The 25549-nt window shown below is 47.0% G+C and overlaps 1 protein-coding gene across 7 annotated transcripts in view; it reads left to right on the top strand.

The window, feature by feature from the left end:
• The window catches only part of LOC118379014 (serine/threonine-protein kinase DCLK2-like), a 126155-nt gene that overhangs the window by 6505 nt on the left and 94101 nt on the right, over positions 1-25549 (top strand). For all 7 annotated transcript variants that reach the window (XM_052464724.1, XM_052464719.1, XM_052464717.1 and 4 more), the window contains exon 2: positions 16763-17118. In XM_052464724.1, coding sequence (XP_052320684.1) covers positions 16763-17118 — 356 coding nt within the window. The remainder of the gene's footprint in view (positions 1-16762; positions 17119-25549) is intronic.

Below are 25549 nucleotides of genomic sequence, written 5' to 3'. Positions count from 1 at the left end.
GCATTGGATTGGATCCAAACCAAGCCAAACCATGATAGTGGTCTTATGCTACACCGAATGTGTGCCATTTGAGGAGGACTTTCAATCAAATCAAATGTAATTATAAAGCCCTTTTTACATCAGCCGATGTCACAAACCCAGCCTAACGCCCCAAACAGCAAGCAATGCAGATGTAGAAGCACGGTGGCTAGGAAAAACTCCCTAGAAAGGCAGGAACCTAGGAAGATACATAGAGAGGAACCAGGCTCTGAGTGGTGGCCAGTCCTCTTCTGGCTGTGCCGGGTGGAGATTATAACAGTACATGGCCAAGATGTTCAAACGTTGACCAGCAGGGTCAAATAATAATATTCACAGTGGTTGTAGAGGGTGCAACAGGTCAGCACCTCAGGAGTAAATGTCAGTTGACTTTTCACAGCCGATCATTCAAACTATTGCAGCATAAATACTGGACACTGGCTGAGACAGGAGGGTCCAGATATAACAGACTGGCCCTGTCCCAAACTATTGCAGCATAAATACTGGGGCCAGACCAGGAGGATATAACCCTGTGGCCCTGTCCATAACCCACCACAGCCCCCACACCAGGCAGGATATCTTCAACCCACTGTTGAATTATGAATCACCTGACCCCGCGCTGGTCCTTTGATAAGATCCATTGTATGTAATAAGCTGATTGATTCAACATCAGACTTCACTCGTGGGAAAACATTGCTTGTTTAGATGACACCATAGTGTTAGGGACTACGTCAGACAAACACATTCTCAATCCATGACCTCTCACTTACCCCACTGAGTGATGGCATATGTGTGTATTTGCTCAGTGATGGATCAGCGCACACACTGATGGATCTGCCCCCTCTCCTCCATAGTGACCAGCTGATGTTTGGTTAGGGAGCTGTTTAAGGGGCTGTGATCTCAGCTGTGGTCCACATGAGGCCCCGCTGTAGGGCCACTGAAGGGTATCACCCACCCAGGGTCCGCTAACCTCTCTGGTGATGCTGCACCTGAGACCCCCCTCTCGCCCCCACGGGTGTTAGGGACTGTCCCCCCAGAGCCCCCTTCAGAAGGCCACCTCTGTTTCTCCAGGCGTTCTGATCTGAATTGATGATGGCTCCGGGTCTCATTTGGTGTCACCGTTTTCATCTGTTCGGGTCCCCCAGCTGTGGCCTAGCGTTGTTAATTAGCCTTTGTTTAATTGGTAGATGAATAAATCCAGGCGTCGTGGGACTCGCCGTCTCGGAAGTCTCCTTCCTTTTGTCCTCTTCCTTTCCATCCCATTTTATTTGTCTTAACGCAAATGAGAGGAACCATGAGAAGAGCAGGAGATAATACTGAAATGTCCAACATTAAAAGGTAGAGTTGTAGTTGAGAAGATAACAGATTGATATTAACCTCAGGTCGATGGTCCTGGTTTAGGTTGATCTCAGCGTGGTGTTCTTATGACCAAAGGATCTTCATCTTTTTCAGTCGTGGGTCTTGAAAATAATGCTGGGTATTGAGCTATTCTGGAGGTTTAGGCATCGTCTTCACACCACTCTCGCAAATGACTCCTTTCCCTGACGGATGACACCTTTATTTAAGCAAGCTGTTCTTCTGTCTCCACTGTGCAAGCTGTTCTTCTGTCTCCACAGTGACTCATTCAAATCAAATCAAATCAAATAAAAAAAAATGTTGTCACATACACATGGTTAGCAGATGTTAATGCGAGTGTAGCGAAATGCTTGTGATTCTAGTTCCGACAATGCAGTAATAACGAACAAGTAATCTAGCTAACAATTCCAAAACTACTACCTTATAGACTACTACCTTATTTCCCCTTAAGTGTAAGGGGAAAGAATATGTACATAAAGATATATGAATGATTGATGGTACAGAGCGGCATAGGCAAGATACAGTAGATGGTATTGAGTACAGTATATACATATGAGATGAGTATGTAAACAAAGTGGCATAGTTAATGTGGCTAGTGATACATGTATTACATAAAGATGCAGTAGATGATAGAGTACAGTATATACGTATACATATGAGAAATAATGTAGGGTATGTAAACATTATATTAGGTAGCATTGTTTAAAGTGGCTAGTGATATATTTTACATTTCCCATCAATTCCCATTATTAAAGTGGCTGGAGTTGAGTCTGTGTGTTGGCAGCAGCCACTCAATGTTAGTGGTGGCTGTTTAACAGTCTGATGGCCTTGAGATAGAAGCTGTTTTTCAGTCTCTCGGTCCCAGCTTTGATGCACCTGTACTGACCTCGCCTTCTGGATGATAGCGGGGTGAACAGGCAGTGGCTCGGGTGGTTGTTGTCCTTGATGATCTTTATGGCCTTCCTGTGACATCGGGTGGTGTAGGTGTCCTGGAGGGCAGGTAGTTTGCCCCCGGTGATGCGTTGTGCAGACCTCACTACCCTCTGGAGAGCCTTACGGTTGTGGGTGGAGCAGTTGCCGTACCAGGCGGTGATACAGCCCGACAGGATGCTCTCGATTGTGCATCTGTAGAAGTTTGTGAGTGCTTTTGGTGACAAGCCGAATTTCTTCAGCATCCTGCGGTTGAAGAGGCGCTGCTGCGCCTGCTGTCTCTGTGGGTGGACCAATTCAGTTTGTCTGTGATGTGTACGCCGAGGAACTTAACTTACTACCCTCTCCACTACTGTTCCATCGATGTGGATAGGGGGGTGTTCCCTCTGCTGTTTCCTGAATTCCACAATCATCTCATTAGTTTTGTTGACGTTGAGTGTGAGGTTATTTTCCTGACACCACACTCCGAGGGCCCTCACCTCCTCCCTGTAGGCCGTCTCGTCGTTGTTGGTAATCAAGCCTACCACTGTTGTGTCGTCCTCAAACTTGATGATTGAGTTGGAGGCGTGCGTGGCCACGCTGTCGTGGGTGAACAGGGAGTACAGGAGAGGGCGCACCCTTGTGTGGCCCCAGTGTTGAGGATCAGCGGGGAGGAGATGTTGTTGCCTACCCTCACCACCTGGGGGCAGCCCGTCAGGAAGTCCAGTGCCCAGTTGCACAGGGCGGGATCGAGACACATAGGTATTCCTCTTGTCCAGATGGGTTAGGGCAGTGTGCAGTGTGGTTGAGATTGCATCGTCTGTGGACCTATTTGGGCGGTAAGCAAATTGGAGTACGTCTAGGGTGTCAGGTAGGGTGGAGGTGATATGGTCCTTGACTAGTCTCTCAAAGCACTTCATGATGACGGAAGTGAGTGCTACGGGCGGTAGTCGTTTAGCTCAGTTACCTTAGCTTTCTTGGGAACAGGAACAATGGTGGCCCTCTTGAAGCATGTGGGAACATCGGACTGGGATAGGGAATGATTGAATATGTCCGTAAACACACCAGCCAGCTGGTCTGCGCATGCTCTGAGGGCGCGGCTGGGGATGCCGTCTGGGCCTGCAGCCTTGCGAGGGTTAACACGTTTAAATGTTTTCCTCACATCGGCTGCAGTGAAGGAGAGTCCGCATGATTTGGTTGCGGGACGTGTCAGTGGCACTGTATTGTCCTCAAAGCGGGCAAAACAGTTATTTGGTCTGCCTGGGATCAAGACATCCTGGTCCGTGACGGGGCTGGTTTTCTTTTTGTAATCCGTGATTGACTGTTGACCCTGCCACATACCTCGTGTCTGAGCCGTTGAATTGAGATTCTACTTTGTCTCTATACTGACGCTTAGCTTGTTTGATTGCCTTGCGGAGGGAATAGCTACACTGTTTGTATTCGGTCATGTTTCCGGTCACCTTGCCCTGATTAAAAGCAGTGGTTTGTGCTTTCTGTTTCACGCGAATGCTGCCATCAATCCACGGTTTCTGGTTTGGGAATGTTTTAATCGTTGCTATGGGAACGACATCTTCAACGCACGTTCTAATGAATTCGCTCACCGAATCAGCGTATTCGTCAATGTTGTTGTTTGATGCAATACGAAACATATCCCAGTCCACGTGATGGAAGCAGTCTTGGAGTGTGGAATCAGATTGGTCGGACCAGCGTTGAACAGACCTCACTGTTGTCTTCCTGTTCCTGGATGACTGATTGCTGAGAATAGGAGCATGGTTGACTGCATTAGGAAAAAAACTAAAATTTACCTTGGCTTCTGTAAGGTTTCTATACGGTTCTATATGGATAGATTCTGTTCGTTCCCCTTCAGGTCCTTCAGATTCCCCTCTCTCCCTCTTGTACGCACAATAACAATGTTTTAATAATAATAATAATAATAATATATGCCATTTAGCAGACGCTTTTATCCAAAGCGACTTACAGTCATGTGTGCATTCTACGTATGGGTGGTCCCGGGAATCGAACCCACTACCCTGGCGTTACAAGCGCTATGCTCTACCAACTGTGCTACAGAAGGGCCTTTCTTAGTTAATTTAGCTGGATTTAGCATCACCTCTCTTTGAACATCTCTATCTCTTACATATAATAATGCTTTCTCACCTTTCTTAGTTCAGTTTAATTTTTTGACCTTATAGCAAGAACCACCTAGTCATCAGAAGCTAACCAGCTAATTAGCTACAAGCTTTTTAGTCATTGTTAGCCACTGCCAACGGCCTTTACCTTCTGCACAGGTACCAGCCCCTTTTTTAAATATATAAAAAATATATAGATATTTTATCCTGGATAATACTCGCCAGCCTACAAGTAACGGACAGTCTCTCCACTACAACGCCGGATTCCTGCCGTAAACCCTGGACCATTACTCCTGATCTTCACAGCTAGCTAGCACCCACCGAGTTACCCAGTACCGAAGCTATCCCTGAGGCCCACCTCCAGGCCTACTCAGTTGTTCACCCGGACTCCACCCTATGATCACTTGGCTACATAGCTGATGCCTGCTGGACTGTCCATTAATCACGGTACTCCATTCTGTTTATTTTTTGTTTATCCCCAGCCGCGAACTCAGGCCCTGTGTATAGTTAACCGACCCTCTCCACCCAGTCATCACCATTTTAGCTGCTTAGCTGTTGTCTCACCCGTTGTTGTCTTAGCGAGCTTTCCAAATCAACACCTGTGATTACTTTATGCCTCGCTGTATGTCTCTCTCATGTCAATATGCCTTGTATACTGTTGTTTAGGTTAGTTATCATTGTTTTAGTTTACAATGGAGGCCCTAGTTCCACTCATTATACCTCTGATACCTCCTTTGTCCCACCTCCCACACATGCGGTGACTTCACCCATTATAACTACCTCTCTTATCATCACTCAGTGCCTGGGCTTACCTCCCCACAACCCACCATACCCCTGTCTGCACATTATGCCCTGAATATATTCTACCACGCCCAGAAATCTGATCCTTATATTATTTGTCCCCAACGCTCTAGGCGACCAGTTTTGATAGCCTTTAGCCCTACCCTCATCCTTCTCCTTCTCTGTTCCTCGGGTGATGTGGAGGTAAACCCAGGCCCTGCGTGTCCCCAGGCACCCTCATTTGTTGACTTCTGTGATCAAAAAAACTTTGGTTTCATGCATGCCAACATCAGAAGCCTCCTCCCTAAGTTTGTTTTACTGCTTTAGCACACTCCACCAACCCTGATGTCCTTGCCGTGTCTGAATCCTGGCTTAGGAAGGCCACCAACAATTCTGAGATTTCCATACCCAACTGCAACATTTTCCGTCAAGATAGAACTGCCAAAGGGGGAGGAGTTGCAATCTACTGCAGAGATAGCTTGCAAAGTTCTGTCATACTTTCCAGGTCTATACCCAAACAATTTGAACTTATAATTTAAAAAATGTACCTCTCCAGAAATAAGTCTCTCACTGTTGCCGCCTGCTATCGACCCTCCTCCGCTCCCAGCTGTGCCCTGGACACCATTTGTGAATTGATCGCCCCCCATCTAGCTTCAGAGTTCGTTCAGTTAGGTGACCAAAACTGGGATATGCTTAACACCCCGGCATTCCTACAATCTAAGCTAGATGCCCTCAATCTCACACAAATCATCAAGGAACCCACCAGGTACAACCCTAAATCTGTAAACATGGGCACCCTCATAGACATTATCCTGACCAACTTGCCCTCCAAATACACCTCTGCTGTTTTCAATCAGGATCTCAGCGATCATTGCCTGTATCCGCTATGGGTCCGCGGTCAAACGACCACCCCTCATCACTGTCAAACGCTCCCTAAAACACTTCTGCGAGCAGGCCTTTCTAATCGACCTGGCCTGGGTATCCTGGAAGGATATTGACCTCATCCCGTCAGTCGAGGATGCCTGGTCATTCTTTAAAAGTAATTTCCTCACCATCTTAGATAAACATGGCCCGTTCAACAAATGCAAAACTAAGAACAGATATAGCCCTTGGTTCACTCCAGACCTGAATGCCATTGACCAGCGCAAAAACATCCTGTAGCGGACTGCAATACCATCGAATAGTCCCCGCGATATGCAACTGTTCGGGGAAGTCAGGAACCAATACACGCAGTCAGTCAGGAAAGCAAAGGATAGCTTTTTCAAGCAGAAATTCGCATCCTGTAGCTCTAACTTCAAAACGTTTTGGGACACTGTAAATTCCATGGAGAACAAGAGCACCTCCTCCCAGCTGCCCACTGCACTGAGGCTAGGTAACACGGTCACCACTGATAAATCCATGATAATCGAACATTTTAATAAGCATTTCTCAACAGCTGGTCATGCCTTCCTCCTGGCTACTCCAACCCCGGCCAACAGCCCCCCTTCGCAGCTACTCGCCCAAGCCTCCCCAGCTTCTCCTTCACCCAAATCCAGACAGCAGATGTTCTGAAAGAGCTGCAAAACCTGGACCCGTACAAATCAGCTGGTTTAGACAATCTGGACCCTCTCTTTCTAACACTATCCACCGCCATTGTTGCAACCAGCCTGTTCAACCTCTCGTATCGTCCGAGATCCCTAAAGAAAGCTGCCGCGGTCATCAAAGGGGGTGACACCCTAGACCCAAACTGTTACAGACCTTTATCCATCCTGCCCTTCCTCTCTAAAGTCTTTGAAAGCCAAGTTAGTTAGCAGATCACTGACCATTTAGAATCCCACCGTACCTTCTCCGCTGTGCAATCTGGCTTCTGAGCCGGTCACGGGTGCACCTCAGCCACGCTCAAGGTCCTAAACGATATCAAAACCGCCATGAAAATATAAAAAGACAGTACTGTGCAGCCGTCTTCATCGACCTGGCCAAGGCTTTCAACTCTGTCAATCACTGTATTCTTATCGGGAGACTCAATAACCTTGGTTTTTCGAATGACTGCCTCGCCTGGTTCACCAACAACTTTGCAGACAGAGTTCAGTATGTCAAATCGGAGGGCATGTTGTCCTCTGGCAGTCTCTATGGGGGTACCACAGGGTTCAATTCTCGGGCCGACTCTTCTCTGTATATATCAATGATGTCGCTCTTGCTGCAGGCGATTCCCTGATCCACCTCTACGCAGACGACACCATTCTGTATACTTCTGGCCCTTCCTTGGACACTATGCTAACTAACCTTCAAACGAGCTTCAATGCCATACAGCACTCCTTCCGTGGCCTCCAACTGCTCTTAAACGCTAGTAAAACCAAATGCATGCTTTTCAACCGTTCGCTGCTCGCACCCGACCGACTAGCATCACCACCCTGGACGGTTCCGACCTAGAATATGTGGACAACTATGAATACCTAGGTGTCTGGAGAGACTGTAAACTCTCCTTCCAGACTCATATTAAACATCTCCAATCCAAAATCAAATCTAGAATCGGCTTTCTATTTCGCAATAAAGCCTCATTCACTCACACTGCCAAACTTACCCTAGTAAAACTGACTATCCCACCAATCCTCGACTTCGGCGATGTCATCTACAAAATAGCTTCCAACACTCTACTCTACTCAGCAAACTGGATGCAGTCTATCACAGTGCCATCCGTTTTGTTACCAAATCACCTTATACCATCCACCACTGCGACCTGTATGCTCTAGTCGGCTGGCCCTCGCTACATATTCGTCGCCAGACCCACTGGCTCCAGGTCATCTCTAAGTCTATGCGAGGTAAGGCTCCACCTTGTCTCAGTTCACTGGTAATGATAACAACACCCACCCGTAGCACACGTTCCAGCAGGTATATGTCACTGATCATCCACAACGCCAACACCTCATTTGGCTGCCTTTCCTTCCAGTTCTCTGCTGCCAGTGACTGGAACGAATTGCAAAAAAAAATCGCTGAAGTTGGAGACTTTTATTTCCCTCACCAACTTTAAACATCAACTATCTGAGCAGCTAACTGAACGTTGCAGCTGTACATAGTCCATCTGTAAATAGCCCACCCAATCTACCTACCTCATCCCCATACTGTTTTTATTTTATTTACTATTCTGCTCTTTTGCACACCAGTATCTCTACTTGCACATCATCATCTGCTCATTTATCACTCCAGTGTTAATTTGCTAAATTGTAATTATTCGCTCCTATGGCCTATTTATTGCCTACCTCATTCCTTTTGCACACACTGTATATAGACTTTCTTTTTTCTACTGTGTCATTGACTTGTTTGTGTTATTGGCTTCTTTATTGTTTACTCCATGTGTAACTCTGTGTTGTCTGTATCACACTGCTTTGCTTTATCTTGGCCAGGTCTCAGTTGCAAATGAGAACTTGTTCTCAACTAGCCTACCTGGTTAAATATAGGTGAAATAAAAAAACAAAGTCATGTTGTCATCGATCGGTGCCTTGAGCTTAAACTGGTAAAAGGCCAGATACGCAAGTATAGCGCTATGTCGGGACAGAGCAAGGACATCAAAGGCAGCAATATGGGTTCACTTAGTTGCATGCGTAGCGTATTACATGCTGCTACAGTGTGCCATTCTGTGGTTTCATTAGTGTTGTGACAAACAGTAAAATCAATGATGAAAGATTAGAGGTTAGCCATGCCCAGAATGTGAAAATAAAAATCCTGCATGTTTTGTCCTCCCGCAAACCGCCTTCAAACACAATCACCCACCCTCACATTTATCAGCCTTTTGAGTCATCAAATGAATCTGGCCTTGGCTTGAGGGGAAACACAAACACATTTGCTAACTGTTACAATGGAATGCGGGCTAGGAGAAGGAAAAGACTTAGCTTTGGAGAGTATCCAATGCGGCAGGCCGAGAGAGCTCACAGAGAGGGCCGAGTTACACTGGCTGGCTGGCCTCCGTCTCAATGTGGCTTTTGTTTCCACTGGGGAACCTTAACTCCTTGTCATCCACAGTCAAGCCGACTAGAGTTACTTTCCAAGTTATGTGGCTAATTACCACTCCTTTAGTCATTTAGAATGAATGGTTATTCATTGACAGTTGTAAAGTATCATTCAGAGCTGGAAAATGCGACAGAGTTGATTACTGCAGCTTCAATAACTAAATTGCCATACATTTGATAAGCAGTTGATGGATTTGATATCAGTTTTTATAAACTGTTGACTCAATGATTTTGATGAAATATATATATATATATATTGTGAGCGGACCAAGTAATTGGGTTTCACTCTAAAGCGGGAAGGTGGAATAAACGAGTCAGGAGTAGGTTTTCTTGATTGAACACAGTTCTCTATTGAGGGCATTTGGTCAACACAAACACTCCAACATAATCAATGAAAATCTTCCAAAGCAAAACATACATTTTCTTCTCCAGATGAAACCGGAACACAATAGGATTATCTTTAAACTACAACAAAAAGTCACGGGATTGTCACCGTCTTAGTGGTTCTTCCTGGATAGCTCCTCTCTCTCGGTGGCCATCTTCCAGAGATAGTTTTCCCCCTTCTCTGCTGGTTCCATTCTCTCTCTTATAGGGGAAGGAGAGTATGTCATTAGTACCGTCAGCTGTGCTTAATTGCCTTTGGTTACCTTGTCTCCCATTCCTTGTTGGGCTACTATCCATGAGCCCAGCCTGCCCTCTGGTGGTCCTTCCACATACCTTCCCCCCCAGGACCGAACCGGAGGGTCGGGCGCCAGACGCACCGTCTTGGTCGCGTCGGGACAGCGCGTCTGCATTCCCGTTCCTCGATCCGGCCCTGTGAATGACATGGAAAGAGAACGGTTGTAAAGACAAAAACCATCTGGCTATTCTGTTATTGTTTCTCTTACCAGCCATCCACGTGAGGGGCGCATGGTCAGTAACTAATGCAAACCTCCGACCCAGTAGGTAGTACCGGAGATAATCGAGGGCCCACTTGATGGCTAAGGCCTCTTTCTCTACGGTCGCATACCTCTGTTCCCGATCGCTGAGCTTCCTACTAATGAAGAGAATCGGCTTCTCTGCTTCACCTTTACCCTGAGCTAGTATGGCCCCGAGCCCTGTATCCGAGGCGTCGACCTGCACAATGAACTCTTGTGAGAAGTCCGGAGCCTGTAGAATGGGATCAGAACACAGGCCATCTTTTAGCAATTGAAAGGCCTCTTCCGTCTCGTCTTTCCACTCTACCTGGTTTGGCAGGTTTTTCCTGATGAGGTTTGTGAGGGGGTTGGCAATGGTTGCATATCCCGGCATAAAACGGCGATAATATCCTGTTATCCCTAAGAAGGCCCGAACGTCTCGCTTGGTCCGGGGTCGAGGCCAGTCATGAATTGCCCTGGTCTTCTCTGCCTGTGGGCGTATTTTCCCATTCCCCATGGTGTACCCCAGGTATTCCGCTTCGGACAGGCCCGGGCAGCATTTATTTGGATTGGCTGTCAACCCTGTGGCTTCCAAACTCACGAGCACCGCCCGTAATCGCAGGAGGTGACTATCCCAGTCCTCGCTGTGGATGACCACATCGTCTATGTACGCCGCTGCATACTCTTGATGGGGCCGTGCAGTCCGAAGGGCATCCTCACATACTGGAAAAGCCCCTCTGGGGTGGCGAAGGCAGTCTTTGGGCGATCCTCCGGAGCCACCGGCACTTGCCAATATCCCTTTGTCAAATCCAGGGTAGTGATGAACTTGGCCTTTCCTAAGCGCTCCAAGAGTTCATCCACGCGGGGCATGGGATACGCATCGAATGTAGAGATGGCATTCACGCCCCTAAAGTCGTTGCAGAGTCTCATACTACCATCGGATTTGGGGACCAGGACTATGGGACTGGACCAGTCACTCGTCGAGGGCTCGATCACGCCCATCCTCAACATCTCCCTCACCTCTTTCTTAGCGATGACTCTGCGAGCCTCAGGAATCCTGTAAGGGCGGATATGCACCTTCTTGCCAGGTTCAGTGTGGATATGGTGGAACAGGACATCTGTTCGACCGAAGTTCATAATCAGCTTGTCTAGCTGTCTTGACTGCTCCGGTAGGAGAGTTTGGCCACGGCGCACCTGTGGTAGAGCCTCCTCTTTTCCTTTGCCCTCCAGGGCCATCAAAGCCACCTCCTCCTCTCGTCCATGGTACGTCTTCAGCAGGTTTATGTGATAGAGTTGGACCTTCTTCCTCCTGTCAGGTTGCTTGATGAGGTAATTGACCGGTGAGACCCTTTTCATTACCTCGTAGGGCCCCCTCCACTGCACCAGCAAGCGATGTTCGGCTGTGGGCACAAGCACCATCACTTTCTCTCCCACGGTGAACTCACGGGGGGTCGCAGACTTATCATAGGCCCGGGCTTGGGTTCTTTGGGCCTTCTCCATATGCTCCTTGACTATGGGCCACACTGCTGACAGGCGGTCTCTCATCAGGGTAACGTGTTCTATTGTGGATCGAAAGGGGCATGGTTGGGTCTCCCAGGTCTCCTTGGCTAAGTCGAGGATTCCTCGACAGGGTCTGCCATAGAGCAATTCAAACGGAGAGAATCCAGTGGATGCCTGGGGTACTTTTCGCAGGGCAAACATTAAGTGTGGGAGAAGCATGTCCCAGTTTTTCCCGTCTCGGGACACCACTCTTCTCAACATGATTTTAATCGTTTTGTTCAAGCGTTCACACAACCCGTCTGTTTGAGGATGGAATATGCTTGTACGTATCTGTTGAACCTGATATAACTGACACAAGTCCTTCATCAACCGGGACATGAACGGGGTTCCTTGATCAGTTAAGATAGTCTTGGGGAGGCCCACACGAGAGAACATCAGGAATAACTCCTTGGCAATTCCCTTTGACGACATGTTACGTAGGGGTATGGCCTCCGGGAACTTGGCAGCGTAATCTATAACCACTAGGATGTACTCGTGTCCTCTGGCAGATTTTGGGAGGGGTCCTACGAGGTCCATAGCTATGCGTTCAAAGGGAGTCTCTATGATGGGGAGAGGAATCAAAGGGTTACGTAGGTGTGGCCGTGGGGCTGTAGGTTGACATTGATCACACGTCCTACAATACCTGACCACGTCCCGGGTGACCCGGGGCCAATAGAATCTCTGCATGATTCTGTCAATAGTCTTGTCTCGTGCCAGGTGTCCTCCTAGGACGTGGGAATGGGCTAACTGTAGAACTGTATCCCCGTATGGCCTAGGCACCATTAGTAATTCTTGGTTTTCCCCCTTCGTCGTACGACCCAGTATAAGAGACCCCGCCTGATTGCATAGTAAGGAAGAGGGGGCTCACCTGATCCGTCGACGTTCCTCCCGTCGATCACCTTCACCTTCCTCATGGCCTCCCTTAGGTCTGGGTCTCTATGCTGCGAGGTGCCGAACTGTCCCTTTAATTCCTGGGGCAGGTCGACCTCGGTAGAGGGATGTGGAGGTTGTTCCACATCCCCATCAGGGGTGACCGAGGAGAATCCCTTCCAGGTTCCCTCCTCGGATGGAGCTTCAAATATATCCCTTAGCGCCTGATTACTACTTCCTTCCTGCGTAACCCTTCACATGTGTCTTCATCGGTGGTTTCCTGGAATATCTGTCGTAAACGTTGGGTCGCTATTTCTTCCTCTGCTGCAGAGGAAGAGGACACGGCTACGTGTCCTTGTAGGACTACTACCTCGTGCTTGGATTTTCTCTTCTTTCCTGTCCCCCTTCTTCCCGTGCATAACGTCATCTGCCGAAGCTCCTTATATAAGGGACAGTCTCTCCCGATCAATAATGGCACCTTCAGCTGGGGCACTTTCCCTGCCCTGACTGTGCACCTTCCTTTTGGAGTGAGAATAGGCAGATTCACAGTGGGGTAATAGTGGGTGTCTCCATGGATACAGGATACGGCAACTTTGTCTGGTAGCAGTGTTGCGGAGGTCACCATCCGCTCCTCTACTAACGTAACCATACTTCCCGAGTCGAGAATAGCTACCACATCTTATCCTTCGACTCGCACCGGAATCTCTGAGGTTGGGGCTATCTCTGCTAACCAACAGTGTTGATCCTGCCCCCTCAAAACGGGATGTGTGGAGGTAGGCAGTGATGACTCCGTGACCATGGGCTCATCCTTGTTAGGACATTGTGGAGCATAATGGTTGGGAGACTGACATTTATAACACCGACCCTGCTGTGTGGTGGCTGACTTCTCCCACCTCCGGGGGGGGCTTGGACGTTTCGGTGGCGGGCGCGCCGGTGTGAGTCGTGGTACGGGATTGGAAGACTCCTTCCATTCATCCTTGTCACTTTTTAACAACTCCCCTGTAGACCGATATGTTTCAACCGCCTGGGCTATGTCGTCGGCTGACAACGGGTTGGCTTGCCCCACAACCTTTTTTAAGTCACTGGGTAATTCGCTCAATATCTTGTCCACTACGAGAGTCTCTATCACATGTCCTACTCCCTTTCCAGGTTCTAGCCACTGTTTCGTCAGTCGTATTAATGCGAAGATCTGGGCACGGACAGGTTGATCAGCTGTATAGGTCCATTGATGGAACTTTACAGCCCTATCTCTGGCAGTCAGCTGGTACCGGGACAGGATCTCGGTTTTTAGTCGCCCATAGTCCGCAGCTTCACGGGAATCCAGGTCAAAATAGGCTTCCTGAGCCACCCCGGTCAAAAGAGGGGCTAATGCGCTCGCCCATTCTGTGGGCGGCCACTCTTCCAAGGTGGCCGTCCTTTCGAAGGTCATGAGGAAGGCCTCAATATCATCATCCTTGGAGAGACGAGGTAAGATGGCGTGAGCAGCCGCTCTTGGCTTAACTCTAGGTTCTTCTCGTCGGCTCAGCTGTTGTTGCAAGAGTTCTATGGTTGTCTGCTGTGCCGTGATCAATTGTTGTAGTAGGGCGTTATCCATAGTTCTTGAATGGTTCCTCCGGGTCTACTGGAAGAATCTTGATTTACTCACTTATCCTTGTGTCACTCGTCCACCTAATGCCTGCATCCTCCACCAATGTGAGCGGACCAAGTAATTGGGTTTCACTCTAAAGCGGGAAGGTGGAATAAATGAGTCAGGAGTAGGTTTTCTTGATTGAACACAGTTCTCTATTGAGGGATGCCCGGAGCCCTGTTCGGCTGCCCAGAACAGGGCTCCGGGCAGCCGAGCGGAAATGGAGGAAAACTCGCCTCCCTGCGGACCTGGCATCCTTTCACTCCCTCCTCTCTACATTTTCCTCCTCTGTCTCTGCTGCTAAAGCCACTTTCTACCACTCTAAATTCCAAGCATCTGCCTCTAACCCTAGGAAGCTCTTTGCCACCTTCTCCTCCCTCCTGAATCCCCCCCTCCTCCCTCTCTGCAGATGACTTCGTCAACCATTTTGAAAAGAAGGTCGACGACATCCGATCCTCGTTTGCTAAGTCAAACGACACCGCTGGTTCTGCTCACACTGCCCTACCCTGTGCTCTGACCTCTTTCTCCCCTCTCTCTCCAGATGAAATCTCGCGTCTTGTGACGGCCGGCCGCCCAACAACCTGCCCGCTTGACCTTATCCCCTCCTCTCTTCTCCAGACCATTTCCGGAGACCTTCTCCCTTACCTCACCTCGCTCATCAACTCATCCCTGACCGCTGGCTACGTCCCTTCCGTCTTCAAGAGAGCGAGAGTTGCACCCCTTCTGAAAAAACCTACACTCGATCCCTCCGATGTCAACAACTACAGACCAGTATCCCTTCTTTCTTTTCTCTCCAAAACTCTTGAACGTGCCGTCCTTGGCCAGCTCTACCGCTATCTCTCTCAGAATGACCTTCTTGATCCAAATCAGTCAGGTTTCAAGACTAGTCATTCAACTGAGACTGCTCTTCTCTGCATCACGGAGGCGCTCCGCACTGCTAAAGCTAACTCTCTCTCCTCTGCTCTCATCCTTCTAGACCTATCGGCTGCCTTCGATACTGTGAACCATCAGATCCTCCTCTCCACCCTCTCCGAGTTGGGCATCTCCGGCGCGGCCCACGCTTGATTGCGTCCTACCTGACAGGTCGCTCCTACCAGGTGGCGTGGCGAGAATCTGTCTCCTCACCACACGCTCTCACCACTGGTGTCCCCCAGGGCTCTGTTCTAGGCCCTCTCCTATTCTCGCTATACACCAAGTCACTTGGCTCTGTCATAACCTCACATGGTCTCTCCTATCATTGCTATGCAGACGACACACAATTAATCTTCTCCTTTCCCCCTTCTGATGACCAGGTGGCGAATCGCATCTCTGCATGTCTGGCAGACATATCAGTGTGGATGACGGATCACCACCTCAAGCTGAACCTCGGCAAGACGGAGCTGCTCTTCCTCCCGGGGAAGGACTGCCCGTTCCATGATCTCGCCATCACGGTTGACAACTCCATTGTGTCCTCCTTCCAGAGCGCTAAGAACCTTGGCGTGATCCTGGACAACACCCTGTCGTTCTCAACTAACATCAAGGCGGTGGCCCGTTCCTGTAGGTTCATGCTCTACAACGTCCGCAGAGTACGACCCTGCCTCACACAGGAAGCGGCGTAGGTCCTAATCCAGGCACTTGTCATCTCCCGTCTGGATTACTGCAACTCGCTGTTGGCTGGGCTCCTGCCTGTGCCATTAAACCCCTACAACTCATCCAGAACGCCGCAGCCCGTCTTGTGTTCAACCTTCCCAAGTTCACTCACGTCACCCCGCTCCTCCGCTCTCTCCACTGGCTTCCAGTTGAAGCTCGCATCCGCTACAAGACCATGGTGCTTGCCTACGGAGCTGTGAGGGGAACGGTACCTCAGTACCTCCAGGCTCTGATCAGGCCCTACACCCAAACAAGGGCACTGCGTTCATCCACCTCTGGCCTGCTCTCGCCTCCCTACCACTGAGGAAGTACAGTTCCCGCTCAGCCCAGTCAAAACTGTTCGCTGCTCTGGCCCCCAATGGTGGAACAAACTCCTCACGACGCCAGGACAGCGGAGTCAATCACCACCTTCCGGAGACACCTGAAACCCCACCTCTTTAAGGAATACCTAGGATAGGATAAGTAATCCTTCTCACCCCCCCCCCCCTAAAAGATTTAGATGCACTATTGTAAAGTGGCTGTTCCACTGGATGTCATAAGGTGAATGCACCAATTTGTAAGTCGCTCTGGATAAGAGCGTCTGCTAAATGACGTAAATGTAAATGTAGGGCATTTGGTCAACACAAACACTCCAACATAATCAATGAAAATCTTTCAAAGGAAAACATACATCTTCTTCTCCAGATGAAACAGGAACACAATAGGATTATCTTTAAACTACAACAAAAAGTTACGGGATTGTCACCGTCTTAGTGGTTCTTCCTGGATAGCTCCTCTCTCTCGATGGCCATCTTCCAGAGATAGTTTCCCCCCCTCTCTGCTGGTTCCATTCTCTCTCTTATAGGGGAAGGAGAGTATGTCATTAGTACCGTCAGCTGTGCTTAATTGCCTCTGGTTACCTTGTCTCCCATTCCTTGTTGGGCTACTATCCATGAGCCCAGCCTGCCCTCCGGTGGTCCTTCCACAATATATATATATATTTTAAAGAAGCTTAAATTCTAACTAGTTCTCCCCTCTTCCTCCCTTTAGGTGAGAGCTACGTGTGTGCCTCCAACGAGCCCTACCGCCGAGTGGACTATACCAAGAACGTTAACCCTAACTGGTCAGTGGGCATCAAGGCCGGCCAATCCCGCTCCCTGTCCTCCCTCAGCACCCTGGTAAAGGGCGAGCTGCAGCGTAGCGAGGCCAGCCTGGGCACCAGAGACTTCATCAAGCCCAAGCTGGTGACGGTCATCCGCAGCGGGGTCAAGCCCAGGAAGGCTGTGAGGATCCTGCTGAATAAGAAGACGGCCCACTCCTTCGAACAGGTGCTGACCGACATCACAGATGCCATCAAGCTGGACTCCGGGGCGGTCAAACGGCTCTACACACTGGAGGGAAAACAGGTAAGATGATAGTAATTCTGTAGATGCAACAACATGCTTACTTCCTATAGCACAAGGGTCTCAAATCCAATCCTGAGGTATATGATGTGGTTATTTAGCCATTTCTTTCCTTCTCCTAAATGGCTTACAGACAGTTGTGTTCAACATATGTGGCCCATGCAGCAATCAAACCCTCAACCTTGCTGTTGCAAGTAATGAATAACGATACTTCAGGGACTCTATATTAGAGTATGTTGGGTTAAACCCAACGCTGCTCTAGAGATGGGAATCAGTACCAGATGGGATATCCATATTGAGTTCTCTGGTCAAAGGTGTTATCTATAGCATAGATGCTTCATGATTTATGAGTTTCAGCTGTATCAGCACTCAACCGTTATACTATCGCTAATCAACACAAACCCCATGGTGCACTACAAGTATCTCCATGAGAGTCGACCTAATCAACCAACTTCATGCTTTGTTTGGAATACAGTGTTTGGTTTTGGCCAGGTATAATGGGACCCATCTCATCCAAAATGTTGACTCAGGTTTGCCAATAAGCACCTGGATGATCATCAAGACTCTTGGAAGAATGTTCTATGGACAGATGAGTCAAAAGTATAACTTGGGTCCCATTATGCTTGGTGAAAACCAAACACTGCATTGCACAGTAAGAACCTCATACCAATGGTCAAGCATGGTGGTGGTAGTGTGATGGTTTGGGGATGCTTTGCTGCCTCAGGACCTGGACGACTTGCCTTAATAGAAGGAACCATGAATTCTGCTCTGTGTCAGAGAATTCTACAGGAGAATGTCAGGCCATCTGTCTGAGCTGAAGCACAGATGGGTCATGCAGCAAGACAATGATCCAAGACACACAATTGAAAATGAAAATGGTAAAAAAGCAACAAATATGACGTTTTGGAATGGCCAGACCTAATCCCAATTGAGATGTTATGTCAGGACTTGAAACAAGCAGCCCAGGATTATGCAGTGTGTTAGTTATCAAGAAACTTTTGCTTTGCATTCCCCCCTTTAGTTTAGATTGGTGTTAAAGCAGTTCTGCATGGAAGAGTGGGCCAAAATTCCTCCACGTGACATGAGACTGATCAACAACTATAGGAAGCATTCGGTTGGAGTAATTGCAGCTAAAGGTGGCACAACCGGTTATTAGGGGGAAATTACTTTTTCACACAGGGTCATTGGGTGTTGCATAACTTTGTTTATGAAATAAATGAAGTAAGTATCATTGTTGTATTATTTGTTCACTCAGGTTCCCTTTATCTATTTTTAGGTTTTGGTTGAAGATCTGATAAAATTCAGTATCAACAATGTGCAAAAGTAGAGGAAAGGAGACAAATACTTTTTCACAGCACTGTATGGTCCTATTTAGTATGGTCCTATTTAGCCTTATGGACCCTGGTCAAAAGTAGTGCACAACATAGGGAATAGGGTGCCATTTGGAACGCAAACCTAATGTGCTAGTGATGAACACATGATGCATTTAATTTCCCATCATGGGCTTTAGTTTTAGATTGATATAAATGCTGCTAGCCTCATCTGAGGAAGAAGATTCCATCATAATGGATTAAGGGGGAGTGGATTTAGAACATTTCCTAGAAGTCAGGTTCCACAGTTGTTAAAGATAAGTGGATTTTCTGATCAATCTGGATTGAAATGCAGTCTGTTTTTTTTTTTTTACAGAGCTTTAACGGTTGGACCTCTTATTTCACAAGCAATGGTTATGACACTGTGCTGAGAGGTGTTAGGCCAGTGTTTTTTTGATAACGGCAGGATCATGATGTCTGTCAATGGAGTCAGTTTTTGTAAAGGACCATTCGCTTAGAAGACATTGAGACATCTAACGCTGCGGAGAAGGTTTCAGTGCTAGACAAAGCTAAAGAAAAGAGAAGCAGTATTCCCCCAACATCCCATTCCTTCTATCTGAACTCTGAATATTGTCCTGGCAGAGAACACAGTTGACCCTTCTTTCCTGACAGATTCCCGGAGCCGGCGGGAATCTTCACAGACGGGCCTGAGAAGTGACTCATGAAAATAATGATCCTTATCCTCTCAGACAGTCAGGCTGGCCAGCCCAACATACTGAATAGCCTCTACTCAGAGGAGGCTCTATATCAGGAGGAGAGGCAGGGTCTGGATGATTTCTCTCTCTCTGACGGAGAAGACAGTTTATGCAGTACAGTAGGCACTTTCAGTATCTGCACCTGTTTGCTTTTGTTTTGTGGCAATGAACCAGTCTTGCAGCACAAACTGAAATACACAGCAGTATTCGACCAGAATCGGCTGACCAAGCTTGATTTTCAGCCCAGAGAGAGCATGTTTTAGGCACACGATCAGTGATTCACCTCTTCAGTCCAAATCTGGCTGCTTATTACTCGGCCGTCCAGAGAGTACAGGGATGGAACGACAGAGAGACAGAACGAGAGGAGAAACAAGTGATGACTGAAAAGATCAGCCATCACCTCTGAATCGATGGTCTCGCTTACTCCCTGTGGTACTCAACATCGCTGCTCTTTCAGAAATTGCCAAGCATACGCTACAGCATGATGGATCCTTGGGAATGCCCCATTAGATATCCACCCCGGTACTAATTCAGTCCCATGTCTGTGACAGAAAGACTACTGACTCTCTGTCTGTCTTTATCCCTTCATGGATCTCTTAAACAGATTTGACTGTGCTGTGGGCTGAGACTTCATCATAAATGATGATGCAACACAGCTGCAAATTTGACTGGGACGTTTTCTCCATTCATCCGTCAACATTCAGTGTTGTCGGCACTAGACAGAGAGAGAGGAGGAATCCTATTTTTTGTAGAGATGAAGCAGAGAGACGTGGTGTGAGAGAAAGAGGGAGTGCCTTCCCTACTCTGTCCTTGGGGACCGCTTCAGGCAGGCGACTCGCAAGGGCTGTTTGGAATGCAATGTGGTGGGCGGTTTGACTGCGACGCGCACTGATGATGTCACAGGGGATTTGCCTGAGGAAGCCGGTGGTAAATCCAAACGAGCGCTGCAGGGCTGTCTGGAATGCAGGCTGACTCTCTCTGGGATTTCACAGGGAAACCTCCTTTCCAATCTCCCTGTTTTTTTTTGTTGTATATTCTAACGCTATGCAAAACAGATGTCCATGAGCTGCCAGGCATATGCAAATGACACGATTATGCTAATTCATGAAACTGGTTGGCTCAATACAGTTGTTCTCGCTCACAGAGAATGTTAAGTGTGTTTTTGTCTGTAGCTTTCAGTTCGATTAGTCAGTTCTATAGCATTTAGTTATTATGCCGCTTGCAAGTTGTTATGGCAGTGCTCCATTTGAAACTATGGGTTACTGCATATACTTATAGACAGGGTAGCTCACAACGTCACAAACAATGCACACGCTTCAATGGGGCAGAAGTCCTTGTGTTGTGATTCTGGATGTCCAGATAGCTAGCAACAGTAACAAGAAGCTGCCATGTGGGGAATCGTAAACTAGTTTTATCTTGTTACCATGTCTTGTTTTGACTGATGTCACGCCTATGCTAATATGGCTAAAATTCACTATCAAGCTAACCAACACAACTGTAACCTTGGATTTGAGAGACCACGCCTGCTCATTGTGCAAATGTATTTATGTTTTCAGTAAACATTAGACACAAAATATAGTTTACATGTTGTCAACAATCTAAGCCAACACCGTCTGTTTTCCCCCATAGTTGCATACACGTCGGTTTTGTTGCTTAACAACCAACCCGTCTATAACCATGACAACAATAGAAGAGTTGGCTGCTGCACATACAGTATTGGAACCAGGCTAGCTCAAAGGACAGTACACAACCCTAACAGCAGCCCAGGCCTGTGGAGCTCTGAGGGATGGCCCATGTGCTTAAACACCATTTAAAAATACCTGGCAGCCAATGGCACTACAGCCATCTCACCAATGTGTATAGCATAATGAATGGAGCCTACAGTAACTCCTACCATCATTGAGGGATAGGATGCAGACTCCTCATTTAGAGTTTAGCAATATTTCAATATATATCAATATTTCAGACGTAAGATGCTGTAATTTCTTGTTGTTCATTATAAATTGATGAGGCCCATATGGTTCCACTCTCTGAGCTGTTTTGATGACTTTGAGTTGGTAACGCATAGCGTATGGGTTGTTAATGATAAGGTCGTTCTCCGTTACTCAGACCATCTACTGTATATTCAACTCCTGAGACGGATCTCTCTTCTTCCTGTCACATGCTTTTGCAATGATCCACTCCATTGGTTGATTTATATCACCATATAAACAGCCCTTTCAGTCCTGATAGAGGGCTGGTTGGGGATCCTCTGTTGCATGTAATGGCATATACCAGGACACCACATCCTAAACGACTCTATCGACTGGGAACTCCAATACAACAGTTTTCTGTCACTGTGGAGGATCGATGGGGACTGTTTAAAATCAGGTTACCCTCGGAGGTTAATGGGGAGGTATTCATGGCCCTATAGCTGAGTAACTGTGTCCTTTTGAGTCAATGAGGCAGATCCTAGGAAAGGCCATCTATGTGTGTATCACAGGAGGATGGTGGCACCTTAATTGGGGAGGATGGGCTTGTGGTAATGGCTAGCGCGGAATAGGTGTGTATCAAACACATGGTTTCCAGGTGTTTTGATTCCATTCGCTCCATTCCAGCCATTATTATTAGCCATCTTCCCCTCAGCAGCCTCTGCTTGTGTGTTTCTAATCAGAGCTGGGCGCAAAACAGGATGTACACTCATGATGCTGTGTCATTCAAAACATGCATTAAAAATAGAGGTCAATGTAGGGGCATTATGGCTGTAAATATATTGTTTAAAGGACATCCATCCCAGCATGATCCCATACTTGTCCGTATAACCTTGTATTTACAAATACTTACCATAAGTGAGTCCTATAAATACTCAGACATCGACATTTGACTGATTGCACATTATGTTATATAAAGTGTCATACTTGCAATGCTCGGCTGAGAATTTCCCCCCAACAGTTGTCTCTGACCAGGCGGAGATCAAGAGTTAAGCTAAATCAGTCCCTGCCACCTGCTCATGAAACCACCAGGCACCAGCCCCTCTCTGGCATGGGATGAGGGAACAGACAGGAAACCGGCCCCATTGGAACAGATAGGAAACCGGCCAATGGCCTTTTCTCTCTCAGACCATACTGTGGCCTGCTGTCTACTGTAACTGTAGTCTTGTCAAATCCTCTACATGTAATACAATATCTCTGTACTGGTATGTACTGTATTCAGCCTCTCTGGTAGAGTTCTCTGGTAGAGTTCTCTGGTAGAGTTCTCTGGTAGAGTTCTCTGGTAGAGTTCTCTGGTAGAGTTCTCTGGTACTCTGGGATTTTACTTGGATGTATGTAGTACACATGAGTGGATTTCTTTATCTACTGTGTTTTAGGACCATAATAGTAACTCTGTTTGGCTTCTAAAGGCTATCAAAATTAGATTAGTGTCAATTTAGAGTTTAACTGTTAAATTGTAATTATTTCGCCACTATGGCCTATTTATTGCCTTACCTCCCTTATCTTACCCTATTTGCACACACAGTATATATATACTTTTTTCTATTGTGTTATTGACTGTATGTTTGTTTGTTTATTCCATGTGTAACTCTGTGCTTTATCTTGGCCAGGTCGCAGTTGTAAATGAGAACTTGTTCTCAAATAGCCTACCTGGTTAAATAAAGGTGAAATAAAAAATTAACTGCAGAAGCCTGAATCCTTACCCTTAAAGAACAGAGTTGGACTATAATGGATGCCGTCCACTTCAATGACCACCATTCAGTCAATGGAATTTAATTTGATTTCGATTTCTCAATTAAAATTATTCAGATAACCAGAGTAATATTGGTAGTTTTCTGGTCATATTTTTAAGTTCATGCCTTTGTAAATTCATCAAACTGTTGTGTCTGAGTAAATAAGCAATGCGTATACCTAGAACCTCTGATTATGTTAAATCTTTAGCAGTTAAATGGTTAACTACATTATCTATGGGCTTTTGCTTTTCCACTTCTTCTCCTTGTCCAATCTGCCTGTCTGCCAAGTGAACTCTCTACATTAGTCTGGATAATCTGACAGGACTTGCCCTCTCACTGACAGCGCTTCTCTCCTCCAGCTAAGCTGCTTTTCACGCTCTGAGATGCTCCCCATGCTCACGTCTTTGGACGGGCGTGTCTCCTGTGATTCCCTCTAAAACAGACTCTGGAGGGGGTTGTCTGTGTGTGTCTGTCTGTGTGGCAGTGATGAGGTATTGTTGTTTGTCCCCCCGTGGCTGTAACATTGTGTCACTCACTATTACGTCTGATGTGTCCTGTGAAGGGTGAGAGGCATGGCCTTGAGAAGAGCCATTTCAGTGTCCTTTTTATCTAAGCTCTGTATTATAGTAAAGCGGGTGCTTTTGTGATCAGAGAGAAGGGGTTCTCTTTCTAAGTGTTTGTTTCCCCTCAAATAATTAAATTCAGTATTTAATCCAAAACATTGGATTCTAAGTCTTTAACGTTATCACACTGTTTTGGCTGTGTAAGAACATCATAAATCCTTCAAATGAGAGCCTTGTGCGTTTAGCGTAGCCGCTAGCGTATTAGAACCCAAAGCCCCAGAGACACGTCTCAAAAGCCCATCAAATGCCTCACCCTTGGGCTTAGCAGCCAGCGCTAACAAGCTACCAGCGCTAACACATGAAGGACGGCCCGACTACAGCCTAGCCCAGCCAGCCATCTGCTCCTCCTCCTCCTCGTTGGTCCCAGGCAATGTCTGTGTCTGTAGGGGTCTGCCAACCAACACCCTCCCCTAGCTCCCCTACCAGGGCTCTGACCATCACTAGATAATTAGACTTAAATTGAGGGAGTGCGTGTGTGTTCGTGCGTGCCTATGTGTGTAGGGGGTTAAAGTGCAGCTTGTGTGTGTACTCCATTTGTAAACACAATGCACTCTCAGTTCAGCTCTCTCTCTCTACTTGATTGCTAAGCTGCTAGCCTGGATGAATGTTAATTGATATCCTCTGGGCTACATCAGGGCCAACAGACTCAGCTGCTGCTTTGAGAGAGAAACTTCTCTCTGTTTTACATCTCAAAGCCATGTGGAGAAAGAAAGAACGGGAGCTCTTTGGCAGGAGGTGGAATTGAAGAAAGAAGGTACCAGCTGTCCTATAAACATTGTAGAGTGAAATATTTGGTTTATTCCTGCTTAACTTCACTGCCATTTGGTCTCTGGAAGGAAATGGATAGGGAGATGCTGTAGGAGCTACAGTATAGTGCAGTCCACTGCAGGAGCTGATTTGATAATCGATGTCCCCACATGTGGGATTGTAAGAAAGCATGCATGTGTACACACACACACATACACTTGTAGACGTATTAATTGTACAACTTTTTCACAGCGTATGGACAGCACATCGTTCTATCGTCCGTCCGCCCCCCCCCCCAGTCAGCAACCATTGGTAATATTTCTGGCTATATTATGGCACCAGTGTATCATTATCACAGTGAATGGCTGCCAGTAGGACCATTATGATGGACCATTATGAAGGACCTGACTATATCATCAGAATTTTATGAGCACAGATGAGGATCTGGCCAAGGCCAAGGGATGAGAGCACAGGGAGGGAGGGAAGTAAGGGAGGTAAAGACTCCCCCCTCCCCCAACCTAGTCAGCCTGCAGCATCACCACTCCAGACCCTCTTTTCCACCTATGCATCTACAGTGGTCAAGGGGTCTGAAAGTTACTACATGATTCCATGTGTTATTTCATAGTTTTGATGTCTTCACTATTATTCTACAAAGTAAAAATAAAGAAAAACCCAAACTTTTGACTGGTACTGTATATATATATATAGTTGAAGTCGAATGTTTCAATACACCTTAGCCAAATACATATAAACTCAGTTTTTCACAACCCTGATATTTAATCCTAGTAAAAATCCACTGTTTTAGGTCAGTTAGGCTCACCACTTTATTTTAAGAATGTGAAATGTCAGAATAACAGTAGAGAATGATTTATTTCTGCTTTTATTTATTTCATCACATTCTTAGTGGGTCAGAAGTGCACATACACTCAATTAGTATTTGGTAGCATTGCCTTTAAATTGTTTAACTTGGGTCAAATGTTTTGGTTAGCCTTCCCACAATATGTTGGGTGAATTTTGGCCCATTCCACCTGACAGAGCTGGTGTAACTGAGTCAGGTTTTGTAGGCCTCCTTGCTCGCACACGCTTTTTCAGTTCTGCCCACACATTTTCTATGGGATTGAGGTCGGGGCTTTGTGATGGCCACTCCATTACCTTGACTTTGTTGTCCTTAAGCCATTTTGCCACAACTTTGGAAGTATGCTTGGGGTCATTGTCCATTTGGAAGACCCATTTGCGACCAACCTTTTTCTTCCTGACTGATGTCTTGAGATATATCCACGTAATTTTCCTCCTCAT

This window comes from Oncorhynchus keta, chromosome 16, assembly GCF_023373465.1.
Source record: "Oncorhynchus keta strain PuntledgeMale-10-30-2019 chromosome 16, Oket_V2, whole genome shotgun sequence".
Classification (NCBI taxonomy): domain Eukaryota; kingdom Metazoa; phylum Chordata; class Actinopteri; order Salmoniformes; family Salmonidae; genus Oncorhynchus; species Oncorhynchus keta.
The sequence above is the reverse complement of the archived record's forward strand: the minus strand, read 5'-3'. Positions and strand labels throughout refer to the sequence as shown.